Raw genomic sequence first — 26,459 nt, forward strand, 5'->3', positions numbered from 1 at the left:
CCAGGTCCACAACAAATTGGTGTCAGGAGTGGGATGCGAACCCCTCCACCTCCATAAATTTGCAGGACACCAATTCCACAACAAATTGGTGTTCAGGAGCAGGGTTCGAACCCCTCTGTCTCCAACAAATTCACGGATTCGGATCAGGGGTGAAGGGAGCAAGCCCCCCGTATCCCGCAAATTACGAGCATTTTAAATTCTCTTCCCAACACGTGACATTGCAAGCCAAGACGAGCTTCATCAGGGCCGTTTGACTGGGGCCGGTTTGGGGAGATATTACAAAGAGTGGAAAACAAAATGGATGCGAGCGCGCAAAGTATGGAGCGCAAAATGGATGACATGAGGGGCGATATGCAAACACAGCAGGGTGAGATGCAGAGCATGGGGTTGAGTCTCCAGTCGGGGCAAAAGGCAATAAGGGTGATTGCACGTGACGAAATGCGGACAATGGACTGCATCATGGCGGCACGACGTGGTGGAGGGACCGAACCGACGATGGGGAGTGTAACGGCTGTCCGGCCCGCGATGGCGACAGGTAAGGTCGAGAGGACGAGCGATGCCATAATTGATGGGGACACCGAAACGTGTGGGGTGAGACACGAAGGGACGGCGGAAGAACCCGAAGAGGTGACGGAGACGCAGATAATTATCTGCGTTTCTTTTATTATAATAAAATATTATATAATCTTTATTTATTATTATAATATTATACATTAGTTTCTTTTATTATAATAAAAGAAACTAATGAACGCGAGAGGACGACGGAAAAAGTCACAGAGACACAAAGGGAGACGCAGAATTATGAAACTGAAGAGGAGCACACACAGGTAGAGCTCAGAGGGGACAATGGGGTTAAGCTTGGGGAATGTTTCGTGACACGGTGAGAGCAGCAGGATAGCTTCTTTCAGGGACGAGGGGAGACGATATGCCCCCTTGAAGCAGATCGCGACGAAGTGATTCCGATTGGGCCAAACGAGGTTGAGGGGATGTGTGCTGTGAACGAGTGCACGCAGAGCTTGGGGGGTATAGAAACCCTGGGATTGCTTGTGGTAACACTATTCCCCATCATGATTGTCCCGGTGCGTGTGGGGGGGGGGGTTATATGAGTGGTGCGAATGTGTCGAAGTGTGTGTCAGAAGATGAGTATGGTACGAGTGTCATGGCGTGCGTGAGTAACATGGCATGTGAGTAATCGGTACGCGGACCAACCCAGACGGTGGACGGGTTTATTATGCAAATTGCGCCGGCTCCACGGAACGTGGCGTCCAAGATCCGTTCCTCGTTTTCGGAGCGGCCTGGGCGAGCGCGACTCAGGAAGCTGGCGCGTGAACATCCCGCGTTTCGAAAAAGACCGTCGCATGGACGGTTAAAATGGCGACTACGGGATGAATTCGGAACACGCAGGTTCCCACGTGGGCGCGTGTGCGGGGCATCACGTGTTGCATGCCATGTGTTCTGTTCGCGGAACGCTCGGAGCGGGTTCCCGGGACGATGAGCTCGTGTTAACCTGCACGGCAAGCCGCGCAGGTTCTGTGGGCAAGTGACGTCACCGGGGATCTCGCGGCACCAATGCCGGGGAAGCAGCGCACGTTGTCCCGCGTGGGGAATTCCCCGAAAGCGAGCGCTCGTTGCGATTGGCAGGGTGACATCATGACTGCGCGGATCGGACATTGGAGGGGACGTTGGTATCGCCAATAGGGACGAACGGGCAAACCGTAAATCACCGCCATGGAGGTGCAAAAAAACCCCACGCTCCAAGTACACGGCCCGGGCAGGATGTGGTAAGCATCCTGGTTTGGGCAAATGACGTATCATCGTTGATTTAGTCGCACCCGTGTCCACAAGGAAAGGAATCTCTCGGCCTTCGATTGTCAAAGTCAGTTTTGGTTCGCCACGTGGTTTTGAAGTCAGCAGTGGTAATTCTGATGACGTCCCTTCCATCATCTGTCTCAGAGCAAATGGGTTCTTAGTGTATGTCATTGTGTAATTTAGTCAACTTTTCATATAGAATCCGGAAACTTGTAATTTTTCACTTGCTATGTTTACAGTGAACACAAAAACAGTCTCCAGGATGACTGTTCAGATGACTTGGACGACCATCTCCTGTATCTGTTGAATGCCTACCACACGAGCCAGCACAGAGCCACCGCCTGTAGCTCGGCGCTGCTCCTGTACGGACGGGAGCTGCGAGCCCTCGTCGATTTGCTGTGCGGCCCGACGCCTGAGCGTCCCGACGGACGCTGTCCTGCAAATTTATGGAGGTGAAGGAAAATACACGCATCCCACTCCTGACACCAATTTGTTGTGGACCAGGTATCGGTGACGAGCCAGCACAAAAACAATTTACAGAGACCTCTGAGATGTCTCGTCTCCCATTGGTCCGGGTTCGTGAGAAAGTCGATGTCTGAGACGTCTCGCCTCTCATTGGTCGCGGGGAACATTCCATCTCTCTGGGGCGGAGTCGGAACTCTGGTGGCCGAGGAAACTCCGCCCATGTATGTGGTCGGACACACCTATACAATGGTGTCGGTGTGAGGAAGCGAGGTGAAGACGTGTTGTTGTTGTTATGAGGGGTGTAAAAATCCTAACTATTAAAATAACGTACAGTGCATTTACATTTATTCACCCATTAGACTTGGTGATGGATTCCAACTAGAAAACATACACTTATCTAAATAGCTAAGTTATAGGAACCTGAATGTCTGTGTGCTCATGGCTTCCAGATTCGCAACAGTATGACATGTAAAATTTACACATGGACGCATGATGATTTATCACTTGTAAAGTTTACACATATACACACTATGACGTGTCATCTATCTATAATTCCAGCAGTGTGTGTGTGTGTGTGTGTGTGTGTGTGTGTGTGTGTGTGTGTGTGTGTGTGTGTGTGTGTGTGTGTGTGTGTGTGTGTGTGTGTGTGTGTGTGTGTGTGTGTGTGTCCGCTGTTTCTCGACAACCACTGGATCGATCTAATTGAAACTTGCCAGGTATATTGCTGGGGACCTGAGGATGTGCCTTTTCAAGGTTTGATATTAATCGGACAAGTGGTTCCCAAGTTATGGCCATTTATTTACCAAACCAATGACAGGACACGTTGCTGCGTAGGCGTGGCCGATGGGGAAAGGGCGCAATTTAGTAACCAATGACATGACACGTTGCTGCGGAGGCGTGGCCATTGGGGAGGAGATCCTCAGCCGCGTTCCCCATTACGGGTTACAACGTACGGACTTCCGGATAGTGATGCCTTACTGTATTCTAATAATTTTTCGATTTCTTTGGGCATTGAGAGACAAACACAATGCCCCAATCCAGTGGTCGTTTACGAGAGCGAAGGAACGGCCTATTGTTTGAAAGTTTTTTGGGTTTTTTTGCAAGTACGGCCACGCACGTATGGGCACGCGAGAGCGAAGGAACGGCCTGTATGGTTGTTGTTCCTGGCACGCAGTTTGAAAGTTTTTTTTTTTTTTACGTGTACGGCCACGCATGTACGGGCACGCGAGAGCGAAGGAACGGCCTGTGTGGTTGTTGTTTTTGGCACGCGATTTGAAAGTCGTTTTTTTTGCACGTACGGCCACGCACATACAGGCATGCACTAGTATTTATAAAATACACACACAGGGTATTCTTACACATTGTGTAAGCAGAACCATGCTTCCCCATTGTCTCAGTTCGCTCACCTGCATTTAATTTTTGTTTTGTTTTTTTAATATACAGATGCTTCCCGATGGTTCTGTCATGTTTTTCTTACTGGTGTATTGGCTTTGATGTCCATCGGCATGCAAAATTACGGTGATTCCCCATTTTCTCGGGTCGCTCACCTGCATTTGTTTTTCATCTATTTGTATTTTCATTTACGGATGTTGTCTGAGGATTTGTCAGATTTTTTTTTCCTGGTGTACCAGCTTGGTTGTCGATCTGCACGCAAAATTTCCGCTTTCGACGTCACCCAGAATATCCCGATCTTTAATAAGAGACATCACTGGAACTGCCACGATATCACTGTTGGCAGTGATAACCGAGTACCAAGATGTCCCGCTTTGATTGGACACCTGACCCTGACCTATGACGTTTTTCATTATTCATTTGAATTTAGAATGGGATTAAAATAAATTCAATTCAAATCAAATGGAAGACCAAATAGGTACAGTCCTGCATTGCAGTAATCAGAAGGAACCCAAACAAGCAAAAAGCAAACATGAAGTCATCAGGAGGAACCTGGATAGGATTCACATTCAAGCTGCTGCTCCTCCACCCACAAACCCATCCAGGCACAGCCAAGTGCACCTTATTCAAAAAAAATATGAATTTTGCTTTTAAAAGATCAAAAAAACAAAAAGAACCCAAATCAAAAAAAAATCAACAATTCTGGCTGCCAGACCATGCATCCGATCAAGTTGAAATTTAAAACATATCTTCCCAATTACAACTGGATCACAAATTTGAAGTTTCACGTCGATTCAGCAGCTCCAGAGAAAGCATTATTTTATATTTTTCTTCAATCCAATATGGCTGCTAAACCATGTGACCAAGCAATTATTGCTCAATAAACTTGTACACACAAGGATTGGAGAACATTTTTGTGAAGTTCACCCTCTATCTGTCCAGCTGTTCTGGAGAAGTAGATTTTTATAGCTTTGAGGGTAAATACAATATGGCTGCCAAACCATGTCACCGATGACCTTTTGTTCCTCAAGTAAAGGCAGTCCTACGTGTAAATTGTGTTTTCGGAATGATGGCCGTATGTTAAATAGAATAGGCCGCAAGGTTTGCAGTGGGAATTGAGGAAGGAATTCAGGCTTTTTTTAGGTAAGTGGACGGTGGAGAAGGTATTAATGAATGGATGATGTAATTATAAGTAAGGCCAGGCAGGTGAATAAAATTTTAGGAAGGGAAAAGTTAAATGTACTCCGAACCAATGCCGGAAATTTAAATAATAAGATTGAAGAGCTTAAAGGCAAAGTGGATCACGAGGAGTACAACATAGTTGCAGTGAGTGAGACATGGTTTCAGGAGGAAAGTAACTGGAGGACAGGATTAGAAGGCTGCAAGGTGTATTGGTGTGATAAGAAGGAGAGAATAGGAGTAGCAATCTGGATAAAGGACAGCATTACATCAAGAGAAAAGGGTGATATTAAGGAAGGAATAAATGTTGAGGATTCTGTGTGGGTCGAGATTAGAGATTGTAAAGACAGTAAGATCCTGTCGGATGTTTTTATAAGGCTCTGGGTGTGAAAGAAGAGTAGTACATGAATAATTCAAAAGGGAATGTGGGAAGGGAAGAGTATTGATGATGGGGGGTTTTCACTTGCCAGGGATAGATTGTGTCGAGGAACAGAGAAAGGGCAGAGCAGATGAGGATTTCCTTGTTTTCGTCCAGGATTGCTTTTTAACACAATCTGTACATCAGTCCACTTAGGGGAGTGCAGTGTTAGACCTCATTTCAAGTAACGATCCCAAGATGGTGGAGGAGGTGGAGGTCGGGGAGCATTTCGGAGCATGTGACCACAACTTTGTGTGTGCAAAGATTATATTAAGTTTTAGAGTTCACGATAGTAGCGTAAGCCTGTTATATTTCAGGAAGGCAAATTTTGAGGGTATGAGAGAATTGGGTGATGTAGATTGGGAGACTCCACCAATAGGATAATCAGCATCAGAGAAATGGGAAACCTTTACAGACCAAATATGTAAAGTGCAGATTAAGTACATTCCAATCAGGTGTTAAACTAAAAGCAGAAAGAGGCCAGGATGGTTGAGCAGTGAGATAAGGAATACTATTACGGAGAAGCAGAAGGCATTTATCAGGTTTAAAATAACAGGAGTGGAGTTAGATTTATATCACTGTTGGAGTAAACAGAGGCAAGTTAAGAAAATAACTTGGCAAGCCAAAAGAGAGGATGAGAAGGATATGGCTAAGAATATTAAACATAATAGCAAGGCTTTCTTTATGTATATCAGGGAAAAAGAACAGGTGAGGACCAGTGTGGGCCCATTGAGGAATATCAGCGAGAGAGTGGTTCATGACGAAAGTGAGATGGCAGGCTTATTAAACAAGTATTTTTCTGCAACTTTTACACAAGAACAGTCAGGAGAATTGCCAATAGCAGAGAGTATCTAACAATTAGGTGAAGAAGGGCTTTTGCAGAAGATCCAGGTTGGAGTGGAGGAAGTAAAGGAACAGCTGTGTAATCTCATAGAAGATAGGGCTCCGGGTCCAGATAATATGCACCCGAGAGTCTTGATGGAGGTGGATCGCTTGAGGACGGGGGCTTTGCACTGGGCAGGGTGTAGAGCAGCCCGGAATCATGGCGAAACCCAAATTATGATCCCTGTGTCGTAAGAGGCAAGCAGGGTTGCGTCAGGAAGGGCATCCGGCGTAAAACCTGTGCCAAATCAGTATGCGGATCATAACGGATGATCCGCTGTGGCGACCCCTAATGGGAGCAGCCGAAAGATGAACAACAACAGTCTTGATGGAGGTGGCTGAGCAGGAAAGAGAGGTGTTAACAGATATTTTCAAGATTTCCCTGGAGTCAGGACAGGTACCAGAGGATTGAAGAGTATCAAATGTAATCCCATTATTTGAGAAAGGATCCAGAGAAGAATTGGGAAACTATAGACCTGTTAGTTTGACTTCAGTTATGAGGAAAGTGTTGTCGACATTAATTAAGGACCAAATGAGGAACCATTTAAACAAATACAAACTAAACAAGTCTGGAGACTGCGATGGTTCACGAGCAATGTACACGGTTTGCCTTTTTTATTTTTGACCTTCGAGGGGACGCCACGGGCAAACTGGCGGGAATCGGGAAAAACGTAAATGATGAATGTTGTAGTACTCGAAGTGCACTACTTGCATACCAACTTTCATTCGAAACAGTTGAAAACCCAAGGAGCTCGATGCCCAATTTATAGATTTTTTTTTTTGACATTTTCTAAGTTCCTGACCTTGTGGCCTTGACCTTGGGACGAAAATGAAAAATCGAGCTCAGTGGGGCTATGCAGGTGCCATTGGGCTAACCAAATACCGAAACCCCTGTCAGATTCGACAAACCCCCTTGGAGAAGATGTAACTTGAAATCAGTTCCCCCCTAAACACACGTTTTTTGGACGTGGCTCCGCCTATAATGGGCACAGCACGCCCATTCTCAGGAAAACACAACGACATCATGTTATAAACCTCACACCCAAATTTTATCAGGATTGGATCAAAACCCACGGAGCTATGCTCGGGATAGACAGACAGACAGACAGACAGACACCCATAACGAATATAGTGGTCACTTACTGACTCGTGAACCAATAAAGGTAGTCAGCATGGGTTTACCAAATGTAGTTCCCATTCAACATATCTTTAAGAGGTCCATGAAGCAGTGTCTGATTGGGTGGATGATGGAAAGGCAGTGGACAAAGTATATCTCGACTTTAAGAAGGCATTCGATAAGGCACAACATCGGAGGTTGTCAGCCAAGGTGAGAGTTTGTGGAGTGGCTGGTCAGGTAGCTAATTGGATTGCAAACTGGCTTAGCGGTAGGAAGCAAAGAGTGTCTGTGAGTGGGAGGATGTCTTGCTGGGAGGATGTAAGTTACGGGGTACCTCAGGGATCGGTACTCGGACCATTACCATTCATTATTTACATCAACGATTTGGATAATGGGGTAAAGGAGTCAGCTTTCCATATTTACAGATGACACAAAGCTTGGAGGTATGGTGGATTGCAGAGGGGTGGTGATCAGATTCAGGAAAGTATTGATACTTGCATATATTGGACAAAAGATTGGCAGATGTAATTTAACCTGAGCAAGTGCAAGGTGTTGGGGATAGGAAAGAACAATGAAAATAGAGATTACAGGATGCAAGGGGTAATTTTGAAGCTTGTCACACAGGAGAAGCATCTGGGGGTGGTAATAGATTCAGGAGGGAAACAGGCAGCACAATTCCAGACAGCTGCAGGTAAAGCAAACAGGGTTTTATGTTGTATTCGGAGGGGGATCATTTGCAAATCAAAAGAGGTGGTGTTTACATTGTACAGGAATTTAGTGAGGCCTCATCTCGAATATTGTTTGCAGTTTTGGTCACCACATTTTGGGAAGGACAAAGATGCCACAGAGAGGGTTCAGCGCAGGGCGACTCAATTGATTCCGGGCCGAGCTCGACTCAGCCATGAGGAGCGGCTGAAGTAGACAGGGATTTATACACTAGAAAGGAGGTGGTTATGAGGAGATGTGATGGAGATGTTTAGGATCATGAAAGGTATAGACAAAATAAGTGCAGATGAATTATTCAACAGAGTCGACAGTGATAGGACCAGGGGCCATTGCCTGAGAGTAAATAGGAGGAGAGTCAAGATGGAAGCAAGGCAGTGAACTTTTACTCAGAGCAGTTAATGCATGAAATGGCCTCCCAGGCAAGGTAGTGGCAGCAGAAAAAGGAGATAAATTTAAATGACAATTAGATAGGTACCTGGAAGTTATCGAGACAGAGGGGTATCGGGATGTTGACAGGACTTTTAGGTAGTTTGAATATTGCTGGGTGATTGTGTGCACATGTACAGAGTGCTGTTGGTGGGGGTCTTGTCAAAGGGTATTGTGTGGTTGATGATGTTTTAACCAAGCCCGTGCCCCCTCCCCTGAGGGGAAGAAAATAATAATAATAATAATAAAAATAATAATAATAATAATAATAATAATAATAATAATAAAATTTAAATGAATTAAAAACATTTTTTTGCATTTTCTTCCATGGATCCTGTGTTGATAAATTAGTATGGTGTTCGCGAAGGCATGATGGGCTGAATGGCCTCCACCTGTGTTACATTTCCTTGTGAAGTTTTGCCTCGATCTGTTCAGCGACTTCAGAGAAGATTTTTGAAGGTATTTAAAAAAAAAAAATTGCTGCTGAATTTTCACCATTGGTAAGACTCTGAATGTGGAATGTTTATTGATAATTATGACATCATAGGTCACGTGGTGAGGCAGCCATGTTGAAAAAATGGAAAAACTTTGGACCTCTGTTAATCTGAAACCGCACAAAGGTAAAAATTGAAACTTGGCACATAGCAAGTACTTCTCATGGGGAATAAAGGTGATTTTTCTTATGACGTCATACGTGCCCACGTTATGACGTCATAATTGCACATGCAGAACGCCACATCCGATCAGGATGAAAATTTTTGAGGGTCATCGAGGAATAAAATGGTCCACAGAAAAAAAAGGAATGATGTCATTGGTCACGTAATTCGGCAGCCATATTGTTTAAAATAAAAACCTTCAAAAATCTTCTTCTCTGAAGTGGCTGAACAGAACAAGATGAAACTTTCCAATTGAAGGTGAGTCGGCGATGAAAGGTGAGCAGACAGACAAACAAACGGAAGCGATCAACATACTTGTCAAAAGATCAACATACATACTTGTCAACATACACCCGAACTCAGGTAGTTGCACCAACGAGAAGGTAACACGGCTGTGGACGGGAGGACCCGGCTCAGTACAATTTCTTTTGCCGGCATCCATGGTTGCTTAACAACCCGTAGGGCAACGGAGTTATCCATGGTCCGGGGGCCTCAGGGTCGACAGTGGCGGTGAGTCCGATTATGACCTCGTGAGCCTTGTGTGTGTGCCAATACCGCAACAATTTATTTTCAAAAAGAAACAGTTTTCAAACATTTTTTTTCTTGGAAATAATAAACAGTTATGAAGAGGAGATTAATCCAGTTTTTTTCTTAAAATATTTCAAAGAGTTTCAATTTGATATGTTCATTATGTCATTGTAATAAAATAATTAGAATTTGTTTTTCTGAAACCTTTTAAGGTTACCTATTCAGGGTTAAAACATTACACCATTCTTTGTGGTGTTTGTTTGCATCTTTGATGACATTGAAAACAGTATACTTCCTCTGTGGAATGATTTTCACTGCCAGACAGGCTGCCTCGGTTTCCTGTTCAAAATATGACATTCAATTCAAATGAAGTTGCTCCCACATCATAAAATTACATTTGCAGACAGACAGAAGAGCTTTGTGTCTCACGTGAGCATGGTAAAAACAACTGTACAACCAAACTCATACCTGTCATTCTCTGCCTAATTCAGTCACTCTACCAGAGTGAAAGAGGTGATCCCATCAGGGTGTTGTGGTCCACTCGGTTCCCTCAGCTCTTGTCTTGGTTGCTTTGTTCTCTGTGGAGGCTTCTTCTTCACCTGGGAGTTCTGCAAGTTCGCCAAAAGCAAGCACTCAAGAGAACATTCAGATGGCATTCACCCTGTGTCTGGGTTCATTATAATCCAAGAGTATGATGTTGCCATCGCCCCGTTAGCCGGCAGGTGATGATACACCGCCGTTCACCTGGTTACCACGCTGAGGAGGGGTTGGACTTCTAACCAGGACACACCACACCACACCACACCAAACATGGACACACCACCACCACCACTAGACACAGATATATCACCACCACACCAAACAAGGACACACCACCACCACCACACCACCAACACACACACCCGGACACACAACACAACCAGCCACACAACACGCCATACCGCCCAGACACACCACACACAAAGACACAACACATGGACACACCACACACACCGACGTAACACATGGACACATCAAACCCAGACACACCACAAACCACACCCCACCACAGATACCACACACATTCCACCGGGATGCACCACATGGCACACAACACCCGGACATACCACCCATCACACACATCACACCACAACACACACCATATAGACTCAAACCAAAGACACATCACACACACACGGACACACCATGCCATAGACACAACACATACACAGGCACCCACCTTGAAAGAAAACTTGGAGCCAAGAGACATGTACAGAACTTCCAAATGGAATTCCTGAAAAAGGAAAACCATTCTTCTGTTCTGTTTTCACATCAAGGCTGCATTTTAAAAAGATCATTTTAACTCACCAAGTGAAGGTTCTTCATTCCCACTTAGTTCCTGACAAATGACAGTTACAAGAACACAGGTTATGATCATGGTGATCTTCATGTGTAATAGTTACATGACGACATCAACCGAATGATCGACGCTTTCATTGGTGACAGAATGAAGGAAGAACACAGCCAAGGAAGGAATAAATCACAGAATCGTTTTAGAATTTCTCAACAGTCCTGAACTCAACAAGAGCGAGACGTGCATGCGTGTGACACTTTTGTTGGTTTGTTGTGCAATAATTCCATTCCCCCCTGGACCAATTGCACCAAAATTTGCTGTACCACATTGTGCAACACCATTTAGATCAAAATCACAATGAAAATTGTTATTCTTAATCAAATCGATGTTAAAACAATAAATCACGGTGTTCTGGGTGATCGAGCGTCGGATGACGGGAGCCAACCCTGGCAGTGAGACACCTCCCAGGCTGGTTGAGGAGCCCTGCTGACGATTCAGAAAATTAGAAGGTGAATTACTATTTGTTTCTGTGTACAGAATGGAAATTGATAAACAAACGGTCAACATTTGCCACGAGACTACACTACTGAGGTTAAGTGGCAGTCGCACGATCCCGTACAACCTCAAATATCAATCTTTTTGATGGTTTACTAAAGTCAAAAACAACCTGATCTTGATCAGCTAACTCAGCTAACTCAACTTAATGCCACGAGAGACTACTCGCCCAAGTTTGTTTGGGTACACCGGCTTGTTATAAATATTGCATCATTGGGCCATGTGGTACAATCGAGAGATGGCTTGCGGGTGTTATTAATTTGTTACCGGCTTTTCTGCACAACCAGCACCAACTGCCAGCAAGAGGTGTGATGTACGTTTGATCATATTGCTGCGGACGCGGCAGGGAGAGCTCCGAAAGGCCGACGCGTCTATGTAAAGACCACAGATGCCGTCTACAACACTCACCTTTGGTCGGATCCTCATCCATGTCACTTTACCGTACCGGCAAGTTGACTGAAGTCGATGGGGAACCGTGCCAGGGGTTGGTCGAAGGATGTTACTTGGCCGAGCGAACCAACGTTACATGCCACACACTGTTGTCTATCGTCTACCATCTGCAGCTCTTCCTCATACTGTTGTTCCTTCATATGAAGGTCCACTTCTGATAACTTGCTCGTACCGTTTTGGAGATCTTATAAAAGTACATTATTTTTTAAGCTAATCTCATTTAATTGTTCATCCTTTGCACTGAGCCATTGAGAAAGGGAAAGTGACATGTTTTGAATTTGACACAGCTTTCAACTGAGCACTCCTATTCGTCATTTAATAAACATCAAGACTTTAGGGAGGTGCAAAATGTCCAAGTCCAAAATCCCATTCAAGTCCAAAATGGGATTAACTCTTCATGAAGGTGCAAAGTTAAATTGTAATTTCACAAATTACAAAGCAGTCTGCCATTTCGAAATGTCTTGTGAGCAACAAGACCCCTGGAAAGTGTTACAATTCATTACAACACATGGAGGTCAACATGACATTTGATAACGGTTCCTTACTTGTTGGCAGCTCTCAATGTCGTTTTGTAGTTCTTCCTCAGCTGTCATCGTCCATCTGTAGATCTTCCTCGCACCACTGTCCCTCGATCTGAAGGTCCACTTCTGACAACTTGCTCGTACAGTTTTGGAGATCTTCAGAAAGGTACCTTATTTTTCAAGGTAATCTCATTGAATTTTTCATCCTTTGCACCCAGCCAATAATAAAAGTAATGTGACACATTCGAAAAAAAATTTCAAAACCACACAGCTCACAATTGAGCACTCCTTCGAATCCTCATTGAATAAACATCAAGACATGATGGAGGTGTCCCTCTTAAGTCCAAAATGGGATCAACTCTGATTAAAGGTGCAAAGGCAATGTGGAATTTCACAAATTACAAAGCAGTCTGCCATTTCTAAATGTCTCCTTCACAGCAAGACCCCTGGAAGGTGTTACAATTCATCAGAACGTGTGGAGGTGAACATGACACGTTTGATAACGGTCCTTTACTTGTTGGCAGCTCTCGATGTCGTTTTGTAGGTCTTCCTCCTCTCTAATCATCCTTCTGTCGCTCTTCCTCATGCCGTTGTTCCTCGCATCGTATTTGAGTTGCTCTGAAAGTACATTTTTGGGGGTAATGTCATTGAATCGTTCGTCATTCACACTGAACCATTGAGAAAGATCCTCGACCTGTGCGGCCGAAACATTGCGTTCATGAAGAGAGATATATAGCATAATGAAGCAACACCTCCAAAGATAATAATTCACAAATATGAGCAAAGATGATGATAATTAGTGGATTAAACACTAATACGGAAGGGCGGAGTGAACAAATAAAACAAGAAATACCATACAAGGGTCCCCACCTGTTTCCTCAACGTCAATTCATCATAGTTTTGTTGTAGCTTTTCATGATGTAGATTTAACTCCAAAAACAGCAAGTCCCTGTGAAGTTTTTTCATGGTGTCTGTGTGCACCTTCTTTCCAAGACACAAGCTCGTAGATATTGTCCTTCAGTAGCATCGCAACAAAGATGGACTTTATCTGCAAGTCAGATCAATAAACATGCCAGTCAGTCTGGGAAGGGGACACAAATCCAGCATGTGGGAGTATCTGTATCTTGTGAGATGATACACATGATTAAGGTACTCAATTGTACACAAAACTTCTCATCGTTCTCCTGCTGCAGCTGTCATCACGTGAATGTTTGTTGGTAGACACACACACACACACACATACACACACAAACACCGCTTACAAATGGGTACATTTTGGAGAATAAAATGTTATAACATAATGTCGTGAGACTTCTCAGATAATACAATAGGTAGTAACATTTTCTTCTCCTTCTTTCATATGGCATACCTTCACATGTAGTGTGATCGTCGTTGCTGTTGCTCACAAGCTTCCGCACGTATCTCCTGAAGGTACATTGGGCGTTCGACCTTTCGACGTGGAATCCATTTCCGCTAAGAAAGGGAAGAGGGTACATGCCGTTACAGATGCAGGTGCTTTGAAGCAGGTTTTAATTGTGAATTGCCGCACCTGAGGAAGATAGGAATGACTTACCATGCGAAGATCTATCAGATCCTGCAGCATGAAGCGCATTCGGGACGACATTTTTCGCCCCTTCACGAGTCGATTCAGAGAGGTGAAATGCTCATTCATCTGTCGAGACACAAACATATGGTGGTAAGCCAGTAGAATAAAAATGTGCAAGAAAGATGATGACAATTGATAGTATAAAAGGAAACGTGTTAATGAAATCTCAAAACTGATGTTTCATTACCATTGCGCGTTGTGTGGAGTCCAGGATCTTTCCAGCAACACCAAGGAGACGACAGAGGTACTCTAACGACTGCTCCTTCCCATCTTTGAGCAACCCCCTAACTATATCGGAGATAACAGATTCATGCAAGACTTCTGCTTTGAAAAGTTCCCCGATGAAGATTACGTTACCCAGAGCGCGCTGTCGAGCTTTCTCCTTGGACGCTGCATCGTCCAAGCTGGAGCTCCCATCCATCCCCATTTTAAACTCATTGTGGCAGCCTTGAATGAGTAGGATGCGGAAGTTGAGGATGTTCCCAGGCTTACTTGTTTGTTGTACCTCAATCTGCGAAAAAGGAAAGATTTGTGGATGTTATGAAAGATAAAGGGGGATCTATTCATTGAATACTTTTTAAAATGGGGAGGGGAGTGGGGGGCGGGGAGATAAATTGAGAAAATAAGAAGTAAAAAAAAGAAGGGAATGAATGTAGTGAGGCCGAGAAAGAAGTGGTGAAAGAGGGTAAACAAGTATGGGAGGAAATGAGATTGCTGGGGCAGTATGTATCAGTCTGTGAAAAAGGGAGGTGAGGATCACGGGGAGTGGGGAGGAGAGCAGATATTTTCAGAAAAGGATGTCTAGTCATCGTGTTCTTTCCCTGATGAGTTGTGGTCATGATGTACTTCTCTTACCTTTGAAAGGTGGGAGCACATAATTGCGTACACCTCCGAAAATTTTGATTCCATCATTGCCTTGCTCAGGACAAGCTGAACAATGTCCTTCAGATGACCTTCCTTTGTGATATTGATGCTCTTCATCTGATGAATAATCCGGTCAAAATTTTCCGGTGTCAATTTATTGAGCAGAGATCGAAACTGCCGAATTATATCCTTGGGAAAGGAAATGGGAGTAAAACAAAGGAGGCGTCATTCTTAAGGAGTCAAAATAATAAATGAGTTATGAAAGAAAAGTATATTTTAACATGAAATCTCCACAAATGGCCACACTTTCAAATATAACAACAAACTCACTTCATCATCACTCGCCATCCCTCTCTTCTTCGTGGGCCTCCACGCAGTACTCGTAGATTTGATTGGCTCACCACATTCAATCACATGGTGAATAACACGAGCTTCCTGTTGGACATAATAAATCGTCTTTCAAATAAAACAGCAGCAGAGAAACATGAGATTGAGAATTAGTGAAATATGCACAGCACCAGTTCCAAAATTGTAATAATAGGAATCGTACAACTTGCAATTTGAGAAGTGGATGTTCATGTGATTGTTTGTTTATCTGTTTGTGTTTTTGTTTGATATCTATGCACTCCTGACCACTGGACAGAATGAGTTGAAAACTTTTGGTTGTACTCGTGGTGTGCACGGAAAGGTTTCAGGGGATAAAAAAAAATTCACAGTCCATGGGGTTCAGGGTTGGGGGAAGACTCCAATTCCCTCTCTCATGTGGCATACCTTCAGATGTGGTGTGATATGTTTTGCACCATTTTCAAGGGAACTAACCCATCCCTCAGGGCGGGTTGTTCACTGACATATATCCTGTTCTAACGCAAAACCAGATTGGAAAATGATTCGAACGATCAATAATGCGAGTTGTTTTCAAGCTTTTGATGACTGACTGACAAGGTTGTTTTTAATATCGGCTGGGAACGGGAGTGTTTCTGTTGGGTTCTTGAGATCGTGTTGCTGTACCTTGTTTCGCTGTGGTTGATGATGCTGTGAGTTATTTTGGTCCATCTGTTCCTCCTGAGACTTCTCTTGCTCCAACGGAGGCTGTGAACATGGCTTCTGCTGGGGTTCCTGATTTTGTTGTGAAGATGGCTTCTGTTGTGAACATGGCTTCTGCTGGGGTTCCTGATTTTGTTGTGAAGATGGCTTCTGTTGTGAACATGCCTTCTGCTGGGGTTCCTGATTTTGTGGTGAAGATGGCTTCTGTTGTGAACATGGCTTCTGCTGGGGTTCCTGATGTTGTTGCTCCAAATTCTGCACCTTAATGCACATTTGGTGCATTTCCTGACTGATTTGATTATTTTTAAGAACCACTGCATCCAAGCAGTCATTTCTATTCTTCAAATCAGTCATCAGCAGTGTGACCTGTAAGTGATAAAAACACATCAGCACGCATCAAGGAAAACATTATCTTCACCTCTTTAGTGTCTGTTATTTCATCTTCAAAGGTCAGAGAGTACAGAGCAAGTCCCACATTGTTAGATAATGGTTACTTACTTGGTGGCAGTAATTATCGTTGCGCTGGCCCTGCCACTGCCGTTGCTCTTGGAACCCCTGCTCCAATTCAGAAAACCTGCTCCCCAGCTTTGCCAGATCTTGTGAAAGCACGTTATTTCTCAACGTTAGCTCATTTAAATGTTCATCTTTCACACTCGATCGCTGCGAAAGCACCTCAACCTGTGTGCCAGAAACATGACAGTGTCATCGACAGTAAAATTTCTGTTCTACATAACCAGAAAGAAAGAAAGTGGCATGTTTGAAAGAAAATTGACAAATTCCAATAAGAAGTCTTCCATTTGTGAATGCTTCATTGTCAGTCTGACCCCTGTCAGGTGTTTCTACTCATCAGAGCATGTGGAACAGAACATGAGGTGCACCCTCTTGGCATCTGTGATCCCACATGTTTGATAATGGTTCCTTACTTCTTGGCAGGTCTTGACATCCTTCTGTTTCTGCAGTTCATGCTGTTGTCGTTGGTCTTGCAGCTGAAGTTCCACTTCTGAAAACTTGTCGGAAAGTTTCTTCAGCTCCTCTGAAAGTTCCGTGTTTTTCAACGCAATCTGTTTGCATTGTTTATCTTTTGCATTCAATCGTTGCAAAAGTAACTTTATCTGTGGGGCAGAAACATGACAGCATCATCGACAGTAAAATTTCTGTTCCACATACCCAGAGAGAAAATGACGTTTGACAGAAAATTCAACACCACACAGCTGACAATTGAGCACTTCTTCTAATTCTCAATCAATAAACATCAAGACTTTGTGGAGGACATCCCTCTCAAGTCAAACTGGGATCAATTCTGGTTAAAAGGTGAAAACTTAACATAGGATTTCCCAAATTCCCATAAACAGTCTTCCATTTGTAAATGTCTCATGAGCATCATGACCCCCTGGAAGGTGTTAAAACTCATCAGAATATGTGGAGGTGAACACGATGTTCACTCCCTTGACATCTGAAGTCCCACGTTTGATAACGGTTCCTTACTTGTTGGCAGCTCTTTACGTCCTGCTGTTGATGTTGTGCATCCCGTTGCTGCTGCTTCTCAAGCTGAAGTTCCACTTCTGATAACTTCCTCGTAACCTTTTCAAGATCCTCTGAAAGTTCCTTATTTTTCGAGGAAATTTCACTGAAGTTTTTGTCTCTCGCATTCAACTGCTGAGAAAGCACCTCGACCTGTGTGGCAGAAACATTGTGCTCATGAAGAAACAACATCATAGATAAGCCTGGTGTTGGCCTACTGGTTAAGGAGGCTGGTTTGAGATCTTAGGGTCTAAAGCTTGAGCCTCTGTCATGCTCTTGAAATAACAGGTGGGTTGACTCAGCCTGTCATCCTTTGAGGTTGGCAAAATGAGTACCGGCTTACTGGAAACAGGGGGGCACTGCATCGGCAGCACAACCATGCTTCCAGAAATGATGCAGCCAGCAGCCAGAGGCTGCACACGAAACATCAACCACCAATAACAACCACACACAAGCAAATTTAACGATAATTCGTGGACGAATTACTCACACAGAAGTGTGTACCATGCAAATAAAACGAGAAATACCATGCAAGGGTGTATACCTGTTTCTTCAACTCCTCTTCATTGCTGTTTTGCTGCAGTTTTTGCTGATGCAGCTTTTCCTCCGTACACAGCAAGTTGTTGTTGAGTTTTTCAATGTTGTTGATGTGCACCTTGTTTTCACGACACATCGCCTCATGGTGATTCTCCTTTAGTTTCATCTCAACTAAGATGGACTTTATCTGCAAGTCAGATGAATAGGAATGTCAATCGATCAGAGGAGGATACAAATACAGCATGTGGGAGTATCTGTATTGTGTGCAATGATGGACATTATTAATCAGACAAACGAAAGGTTATACTGTACTGTGTGTAAATCCCAGAAGGTACTCACCTCCTCACGGTACTTTGTATCGTTGTCTTGCAGCATCTGCTCTAAATGATGCAGCTTTGCATCAAGGTTTGAGGTTTTCTTTTCAAATTTTTTCTGCTCATCAGAAACTTGACGACTCTGCTGATCGGTCATTTCCAACTGTTTTTTCAGTTCTTCGATCTGCAAAAGTCAAACCATGGAGAAAATAAGCTTCTCTGAGTTCTGTATGAATTATTGGTACTGAACACATCACCTTTGGACCATTTCTATGTCGGTGATTTCATATGTTTCTGGTACAACGAGAGCTGACACAGTCATGTCATGTTGAGCAAGAATTGGTATAAGAACCCGAGTCAATGGGACCGAAAACCCAAAGCCACATACCTGCTGCATGTTTTCTCCATTTTGTCTGTGCACCTGTTCCAGATGTACCTGCTCAGGAATGTTTGCAGGTTCCTGTGCCAGCTGGACATTATTTTCAGGAACCCTTGCTTGGGATCCATTCTCCTCACTTTTTTCTGATTTCTATCAGGAAAATAATTTAAAAAAAAGAAAAAATCACCAGATGTTAAAACATATGCAAAAAATGTGGTTGTGTCCATTTCCCAAGAGTGTTGTTTTCCCGTGACACGGTGTCAGGTGGACGTGGTTTTGTGTATTTTACCTGACGCTTTCCGAAAAGCTTTTTAAACCAGCTCTTTTTAATATGGGATTTCGGCATTTCGAATCGAGTCAATCCTGTTGAGAGAGAGAGAGAGAACATGAGGATAAGGGAAATAGATGAGGGGCACACGAGGGAAATTGTCACCTTCACATGGTTTAATTTTGAATAAATGGGAAATATTTTAATGTTTGTTTTTATCAGATACTGTTTCTCTATGGACACACTGGAGTGCCCACTGTGAATGGTCTTCATGCTAAAAGAGCAAACAGTTGTGGGAAGAATTCAACTCCCTCCAGAACTTAAACTAAACGAGTCCTCTCACCACATCTCTTCTTCGTTTGGATGATTACTCACTGCACATCGATTCACAACACGCTTTGGACCCAAACACCATCTTTGATAACACGTGTTCTGACTCACAGTCGTTCCACTCACTTTTTCCTGGGTTTTGGCTCTTTTGGTCCACTTATCGCAACCGCACAGAATAGGTGTGTTCTCCACACACACCACATTTAATCTACCAACATAAACAGAGCTCTTTATCACCACTCACTCACTCACTCACTCTCTCATTGGTATAAACGTTTTTTACCTCCTCGGTGTGGTTGATGAAATTTGGCACAAAGTTGCAAATTGAAGCCAACATCCCAAATAAATATATAATTGAATCCCAAAACAGGGGCGGAGCTTGGACTGCATTGTGTCAACACAGGTCATTCCATATTCATGAGGGGCGTGTTGATTTGGTGTGTGTATAAGAAAATAGTTCCATCATGGCTGCTCACTGAACGGGAAAGTGAATTATTCCTGGCATTTGGCTCCTGTTACAAACTGCACAGAAACAAACATCACAAAAAGGGGGCGGAGCTTGAACTGAACTTACATCAATACCACAAAAAGGGGGCGGAGCTTGAACTGAACTTACATCAATACCACAAAAAGGGGGCGGAGCTTGAACTGCACAGAAATGAAGTCTTTGCTCAATCAATCTTTATTTTATTTATCAATTTATCTCCTTGTAGATGCAGGCTGCATGTGTGTCCACTTGTTAAACAATGAACAACAGGTAAGAAACAGAAATCAGTTACAAGGTTTGATAGGTGGTGGAATTTGTCATTTGGGTGCAGGCGATAACTCGCCTCCTCTTCGTCAAAGACACTGTGGATGAAAGTGGTGCACTTTGTGACACAACTCCCTCTCTGCAAAGGACAAATCAGACAGTTTATGTTGAGTCAGGAACTAAACCCTCGTGAGAAGTGCTCCACTTCCCTCCACATCATCCTGTCAGACGGATAAAATAATGGAGAGAAAAGGATCGGGTCTGTCCGATTGGACCGGCCATGGTGAGCCTACAGTGAGTAATCGTGGTCGAGCGACCACGTACAGTTTGACGATGTCCAGGTTCATGGAGTTACATGTCCAGGTACAGGTTGACGATGTCAAGGTACATGGAGTTACATGTCCAGGTACAGGTTGACGATGTCCAGGTTCATGGAGTGACATGTCCAGGTACAGGTTGACGATGTCAGGGTACATGGAGTTACATGTCCAGGTACAGTTTGACGATGTCCAGGTTCATGGAGTGACATGACCAGGTACAGGTTGACGATGTCCAGGTTCATGGAGTTACATGACCAGGTACAGGTTGACGATGTCCAGATTCATGGAGTTACATGACCAGGTACAGTTTGATGATGTCCAGGTTCATGGAGTGACATGACCAGGTACAGGTTGATGATGTCCAGGAACATGGAGTTACATGTCCAGGTACATGGAGTTACATGACCAGGTTCATGTTGATGATGTCCAGGTTCATGGAGTTACATGACCAGGTACAGTTTGATGATGTCCAGGTTCATGGAGTGACATGACCAGGTACAGGTTGACGATGTCCAGGAACATGGAGTTACATGACCAGGTACAGGTTGACGATGTCCAGGTTCATGGAGTTACATGTCCAGGTACAGGTTGACGATGTCCAGGTACATGGAGTTACATGTCCAGGTACAGGTTCACGATGTCCAGGTACATGGAGTTACATGACCAGGTACAGGTTCACGATGTCCAGGTACATGGAGTTACATGACCAGGTACAGGTTGACGATGTCCAGGTGCATGGAGTTACATGACCAGGTACAGGTTGACGATATCCAGGTACATGGAGATGACGCCCGCATTGTCGCTATCTGCAGCTTCACTCAGGACAAGAGTCCATGGTCCTTCGCACAGAACGACACGTTCGCTAATGAACTCGTACCCTGTGTTATGTTGGATGGTGAGCTCATGGAGCCCTCAATCTCCAAAACTTGTCGATCCCGATCTCATCCCAATTTAAATTATCTCTTGTTTATTCTGCGACTTCCTTTCCAGGGAGATAATTCCTGCATTATAACTACGCTGAGTGAAAGACCCTGACTTGTTTCTCTCTCAACTGTCTTGTTCGTTACTCTCAGACAAAGTGTGGGGCCTCGTACTGTCACTGTCAATTCTGCTGAAAAACTTCTACACTTATTATGTTCACGATGACGTATCATATATATATATATATATATATATATATATATATATATCATATATATATATATATATATATATATGTATGTATGTGTAAATGTGTAAATGTATAAATGTGTATGTATATATATATATATATATATATATATATATATATATATATATATATATATATATATATATATCTCCATGGAATTTACACATTTATAACCGGCATTTACACATTTATAACCGGCATTTACACATTTACACATTTATAACCGGCATTTACACATTTACACATTTATAACTGGCATTTACACATTTACACATTTATAACTGGCATTTACACATTTATAACCGGCATTTACACATTTATAACCGGCATTTACACATTTACACATTTACAACCGGCATTTACACATTTACACATTTACAACCGGCGAAGCCGGTGTTTTGGATAAATATCAAAGATAAAATTGTCGAGTGAGACCCAGGTTGTAATGCTTGTCCATCATTTCAGCCTTAATGGTGAAAAGAAAACTGATTTTTGTAAGAACTTGATCTTCGCCATTATTATCCTCGACCTCGCGACCACCAGCGACATCAAAATTGGACACATCTGACGGCAAATGCAGAAATCGATAAACGAAAAAGGTTCACACTGCCTGGTACTCACTCTGTGTGGAAACGCGTGAAAAATAATCCAATAAATGTCTATTCGTTCAGACTTTTCACTGTCAGAGAACTGACTGAAAATTAAAAAAAATTATCGATTTGTTTGCCGTTGCTAGGGAGCTCGGGCTGGGGCGTTGCTAGGGAGCTCGGGCTGGGCCGTTGCTAGGGAGCTCGGGCTGGGCCGTTGCTAGGGAGCTCGGGCTGGGCCGTTGCTTTGAGAAAAACGCTTTAAAATCTCTATTTACGGGAAAACTGCCCGCACGCATAATATGATATTGTTAAAACATCCGATGAACAATATTTACATCGACTGCGATTTTAATTTTGCCCCACCGCCATAAATGTCAACAAGCTTTTTCAATCAATTCCATTTCACCAAGTAACAAAATGGCGGATTTTCATGTGTTGCTCAGCAACCGAGGTTGGATACCAAAAATTTGATTTCAAATTTGACAAATTTGAGGTCACCTAAATTTACACATTTATATAAGTATAATGCACTATGACGTATCATTTCTATAATTATAACACACTATGACGTATCATTTATATAATTTACACATAATAATTTACACATTTATATAATTATAACACACTATGAAGTATCATTTATATAATTTACACATTTATATAATTATAACACACTATGACGAATCATTTATATAATTTACACATAATAATTTACACATTTATATAATTATAACGCACTGTGACGTATCATTTATATAATTTACACATTTATATAATTAAAATGCACTATGACGTATCATTTGTTAAGTTTACACATGGACACACTATGACGTATCGTTTGTAAAGTTTACACATGGACACACGATGACGTATAATTTGTAAAGTTTACACATGGACACACAATGACGTATTTGAAATCTCACAAATGAAAAGAACCGAGTCACGTGACCAACACACTTCCGTTCAGTTCAGTCATTTGAACAGGTCATCACGCCAGGAACATGATAACCAATTAAAAACAGTTTTCCTGAACATCGCCGAGGGATAATGATGAGAAGAGAACAATGGAGTTGTATGTGCAGGAAGAGAATCACCGGAGAGAACTCACGTACAGTTCGTGTGAAATTTGATAAATCACCATCGATCCAACATCAGCACAAACTCACGTAAAACACCTTGAAGAGAAGATCCAATTGAACGAAGACCCCGTGAAGACTCTGTAAACAATAACACGTCCGATCACCATGGAAGATTCCGAACAATGAACAATGAACAATGAACTCAGAGACCACGCCCTAAACGCGGACCTCGTTGGAAACACCTCCACGTGTTTCATTCCCGTTTGTGTTTCTCTCGGTTCTCGTTTTGTTCATAATCTCACGGTTGTTGATCTTATCAAACCCCCAACACCTTCGTTTACTAATGGCGCTCTCTGTCATGTATCTGGACCGGAACAACCCATCGATCACCTTTCCCTTTCCTCACGAACTCCGTTAAAGAGACGACAAGACCACGTGGAGCGGTTGTTCCTTGTTTAAAGGGTTTATTTAAACTCCTTCACGATGTCCATCTCCGTTCACCCGAAGGTTTACCTTTGTACAGGTGTTGACGAGATTGGAAAACACCAACATTACAAGTGTTCACCTTTATAACAGGTGGAAGAAGGTTTTAGTGTGAACGCAAAAACACAGCTGCACGAGGCCGTTGGACCTCTCTGACGTCATTGTCAAGCGTGTCACGTGGTTGAGCTCGCCTTGATTGGTGTAAAGTACGTACATAATTACACGACTTGTACCTTTTTAACAGATCATTAGTTTCTGAATTATTATGGGGTCGGTGTGGGGGTAGGGTGGGGGTAGGGTAGGGTAGGGTGGGGTGGGGGGTCGGAGTCGGACGGGACGAAGCAAAATTATCCAATGAATATCTAATCAATTCCAGTTTTACAAGGATAAACTGGGGCACGAAACCAAATGGAGGGAGTGGGGGAGGGAGAGGGAGAGGGAGAGGGAGAGGGAGAGGGAGAGGGAGAGTGAGAGGGAGTGGGGGGAGAGGGAGTGGGGGGAGAGGGAGTGGGGGAGGGAGAGGGAGTGGGGGGGGGAGAGGGAGTGGGGAGGGAGGGGGGAGGGAGAGGGAGTGTGGGGAGGGAGGGGAGGGAGAGGGAGTGGGGGAGGGAGGGGGGAGGGGAGAGGGAGTGGGGAGGGAGAGGGAGTGGGGGAGGGAGAGGGAGGGGAGAGGGAGTGGAGAGGGAGGTGGGGGGAGAGGGAGGGAGGGGAGAGGAGAGGAGGGAGGGAGAGGGAGAGGGAGGGAGAGGGGAGAGGGAGTGTGGGGAGGGAGAGGGAGAGGGGGAGGGACGAGGGATGTGGGGGAGGAGAGGGCAGATGAGGGACGTGGGGGAGGGATGAGGGAGTGGGGAGGAGGAGAGGAGTGGGGAGGAGAGGGGAGGAGGGAGGGAGAGGAGTGGGGGAGGGAGATGGGAATGGGGGAGGAGGAGTGGATGGGGATGTGATGAGGAGGGAGAGGAGATATTTAAAAGGAGTGGGGGGAGGATGATGATGCATTTACGTGACATATTTACTATCATTTGACGTGATGACATTTACTATCATATTTTCATTATTACGCATCATGATGACATTATTTTGATTGTGAAAAGATGATGACGATGACAAAGATGACAAAAGACATGACGACATTTAATGTTAACATGTATGAGATGATGATGATGATGATGTGATGGATGATGATGACGGGGATGATGATGATGATGATGATGACGATGATGATGATGTGATGATGATGATTTTACTTACCATTGATGACGTTAAGATGATGATTTACGCATTTACGATTTTATTGATCATGATGATGTGATGATGATGATCAAAAAGACGGTGATGATGACGGTGATTTTGACTTGATGACGACGATGATGCAAAGATGACGGTGACGACGTGATGATGCGCATTTTGATTGATGATGCAACGATGATGATGACGGCAACGATGACGCAAAAGATGATGACGATGATTTAAAAGACATGATTTGATTTTATTCAAAGATGACAAAAAGATGACGACATTTTATCGCAAAAGATGATGACGATGATGATTGACGACGACGTGATGATGATATCGCAAAAAGATTTGACATGACGATTTTGACGACGAAAAAGATTTTTGACGCGACGATGACGACGACGGACGATGATGACATTTTTGACGACGTGACGACATTTTATCAAAGACGACATCCGATTTTTATTTCAAAAGACGTGACGATTTACTTAAAGATGATTTCGACGACGTGATGACGATGATGATGACATTTGATTTTACTTATCCCGACATTTTAATTTTAATTATCATCTTCACCCACTTACCACTTTACCTTAACACCACCCAGCATTTTTGACGCATCTGATTTTCATCTCATGACGATGATGATGACGACATAAAGATGATGATGACATGATGACGATGACGCATTCACGCATTAATATTAATGCATTTAATAATCATTTCACGCATTTTAATTATTTCATTAATATTTATTTACTTACTTTTAATTTGACGACGCATTTATCATTTACTTACTATCATTTCACGCATTTACTTACTATACATTTAAAAGATGATTAATAATTTTAATGCATTTAATACCACGCATTAATCATTTTAATGTTACCATTTACCTTAAACGCATTTTATGACATTTCAATGTTACCATTGACGATGATGACGCATTATTTACTGCATATTTTACTAAAAAGCATTTTAACGATTATCAAAATGACAAAAAGACGATTGATGACGATGATTTCATATCATTTACGATGATGACGATGACAGATGATGATGACGGGATGATGACGTGATGACAAAAGATGATGACGTGATGATGATGTGATGATGCAGATGATGATGATGTGATGACGACATGCAACGATGATGATGATGTTCACTAATTTCTAAAGACGATGATGATTATCAAAAAGATGATTATGACGTATTACTTGACTATTGATTATTCTTGATGATGATGATTTGATGACAACGCATGATGATTGATGATTATCAAACGATGTGATGCACATGTGATGACTGATGTGACGATGCATTTAAAAGATGATGATGATCCGATGATTTGATGTGTGATTACGCATTTTGACGTGATGATTTTGATGACGGTGATGACATTTACGGTGATGACAAGATTTGATGATGGACGCGATTTTGACTTGTGATGACGATATTTACGTGATTTTGACGGTGACGATGACGATGATGATGATGATGATTTTATTAAAA

At 43.1% G+C, this 26,459-nt stretch overlaps 1 protein-coding gene across 9 annotated transcripts in view; it reads right to left on the minus strand.

The window, feature by feature from the left end:
* The window catches only part of LOC147025040 (uncharacterized), a 64,190-nt gene extending 40,754 nt beyond the window's left edge, over nt 1-23,436 (minus strand). For 2 of the 9 annotated variants that reach the window (XM_085885591.1, XM_085885588.1), the window contains exons 1-16: nt 23,319-23,436; nt 19,012-19,085; nt 18,732-18,872; nt 18,369-18,527; nt 18,037-18,216; nt 17,457-17,645; nt 16,895-17,083; nt 16,470-16,649; nt 15,936-16,337; nt 15,258-15,362; nt 14,919-15,116; nt 14,251-14,574; nt 14,031-14,129; nt 13,827-13,930; nt 13,328-13,505; nt 9,410-13,075 (exon numbers count right to left, since the gene is read on the minus strand). In XM_085885591.1, coding sequence (XP_085741717.1) covers nt 13,829-13,930; nt 14,031-14,129; nt 14,251-14,574; nt 14,919-15,116; nt 15,258-15,362; nt 15,936-16,337; nt 16,470-16,649; nt 16,895-17,083; nt 17,457-17,645; nt 18,037-18,216; nt 18,369-18,527; nt 18,732-18,872; nt 19,012-19,068 — 2,325 coding nt within the window. In that variant the 5' untranslated portion in view covers nt 19,069-19,085; nt 23,319-23,436 and the 3' untranslated portion in view covers nt 9,410-13,075; nt 13,328-13,505; nt 13,827-13,828. Of the gene's footprint in view, nt 1-9,409; nt 13,076-13,327; nt 13,506-13,826; nt 13,931-14,030; nt 14,130-14,250; nt 14,575-14,918; nt 15,117-15,257; nt 15,363-15,935; nt 16,338-16,469; nt 16,650-16,894; nt 17,084-17,456; nt 17,646-18,036; nt 18,217-18,368; nt 18,528-18,731; nt 18,873-19,011; nt 19,086-22,183; nt 22,311-23,318 lie in introns of those variants that run through there. The other 7 variants (XM_085885594.1, XM_085885592.1, XM_085885589.1 and 4 more) reach the window with 7 other exon arrangements.
* Nucleotides 23,437-26,459: the final 3,023 nt, after the last annotated feature.

This window comes from Eptatretus burgeri, chromosome 6, assembly GCF_056783735.1.
Source record: "Eptatretus burgeri isolate ZD-2024b chromosome 6, Ebu_testis_v1, whole genome shotgun sequence".
Taxonomy (NCBI): domain Eukaryota; kingdom Metazoa; phylum Chordata; class Myxini; order Myxiniformes; family Myxinidae; genus Eptatretus; species Eptatretus burgeri.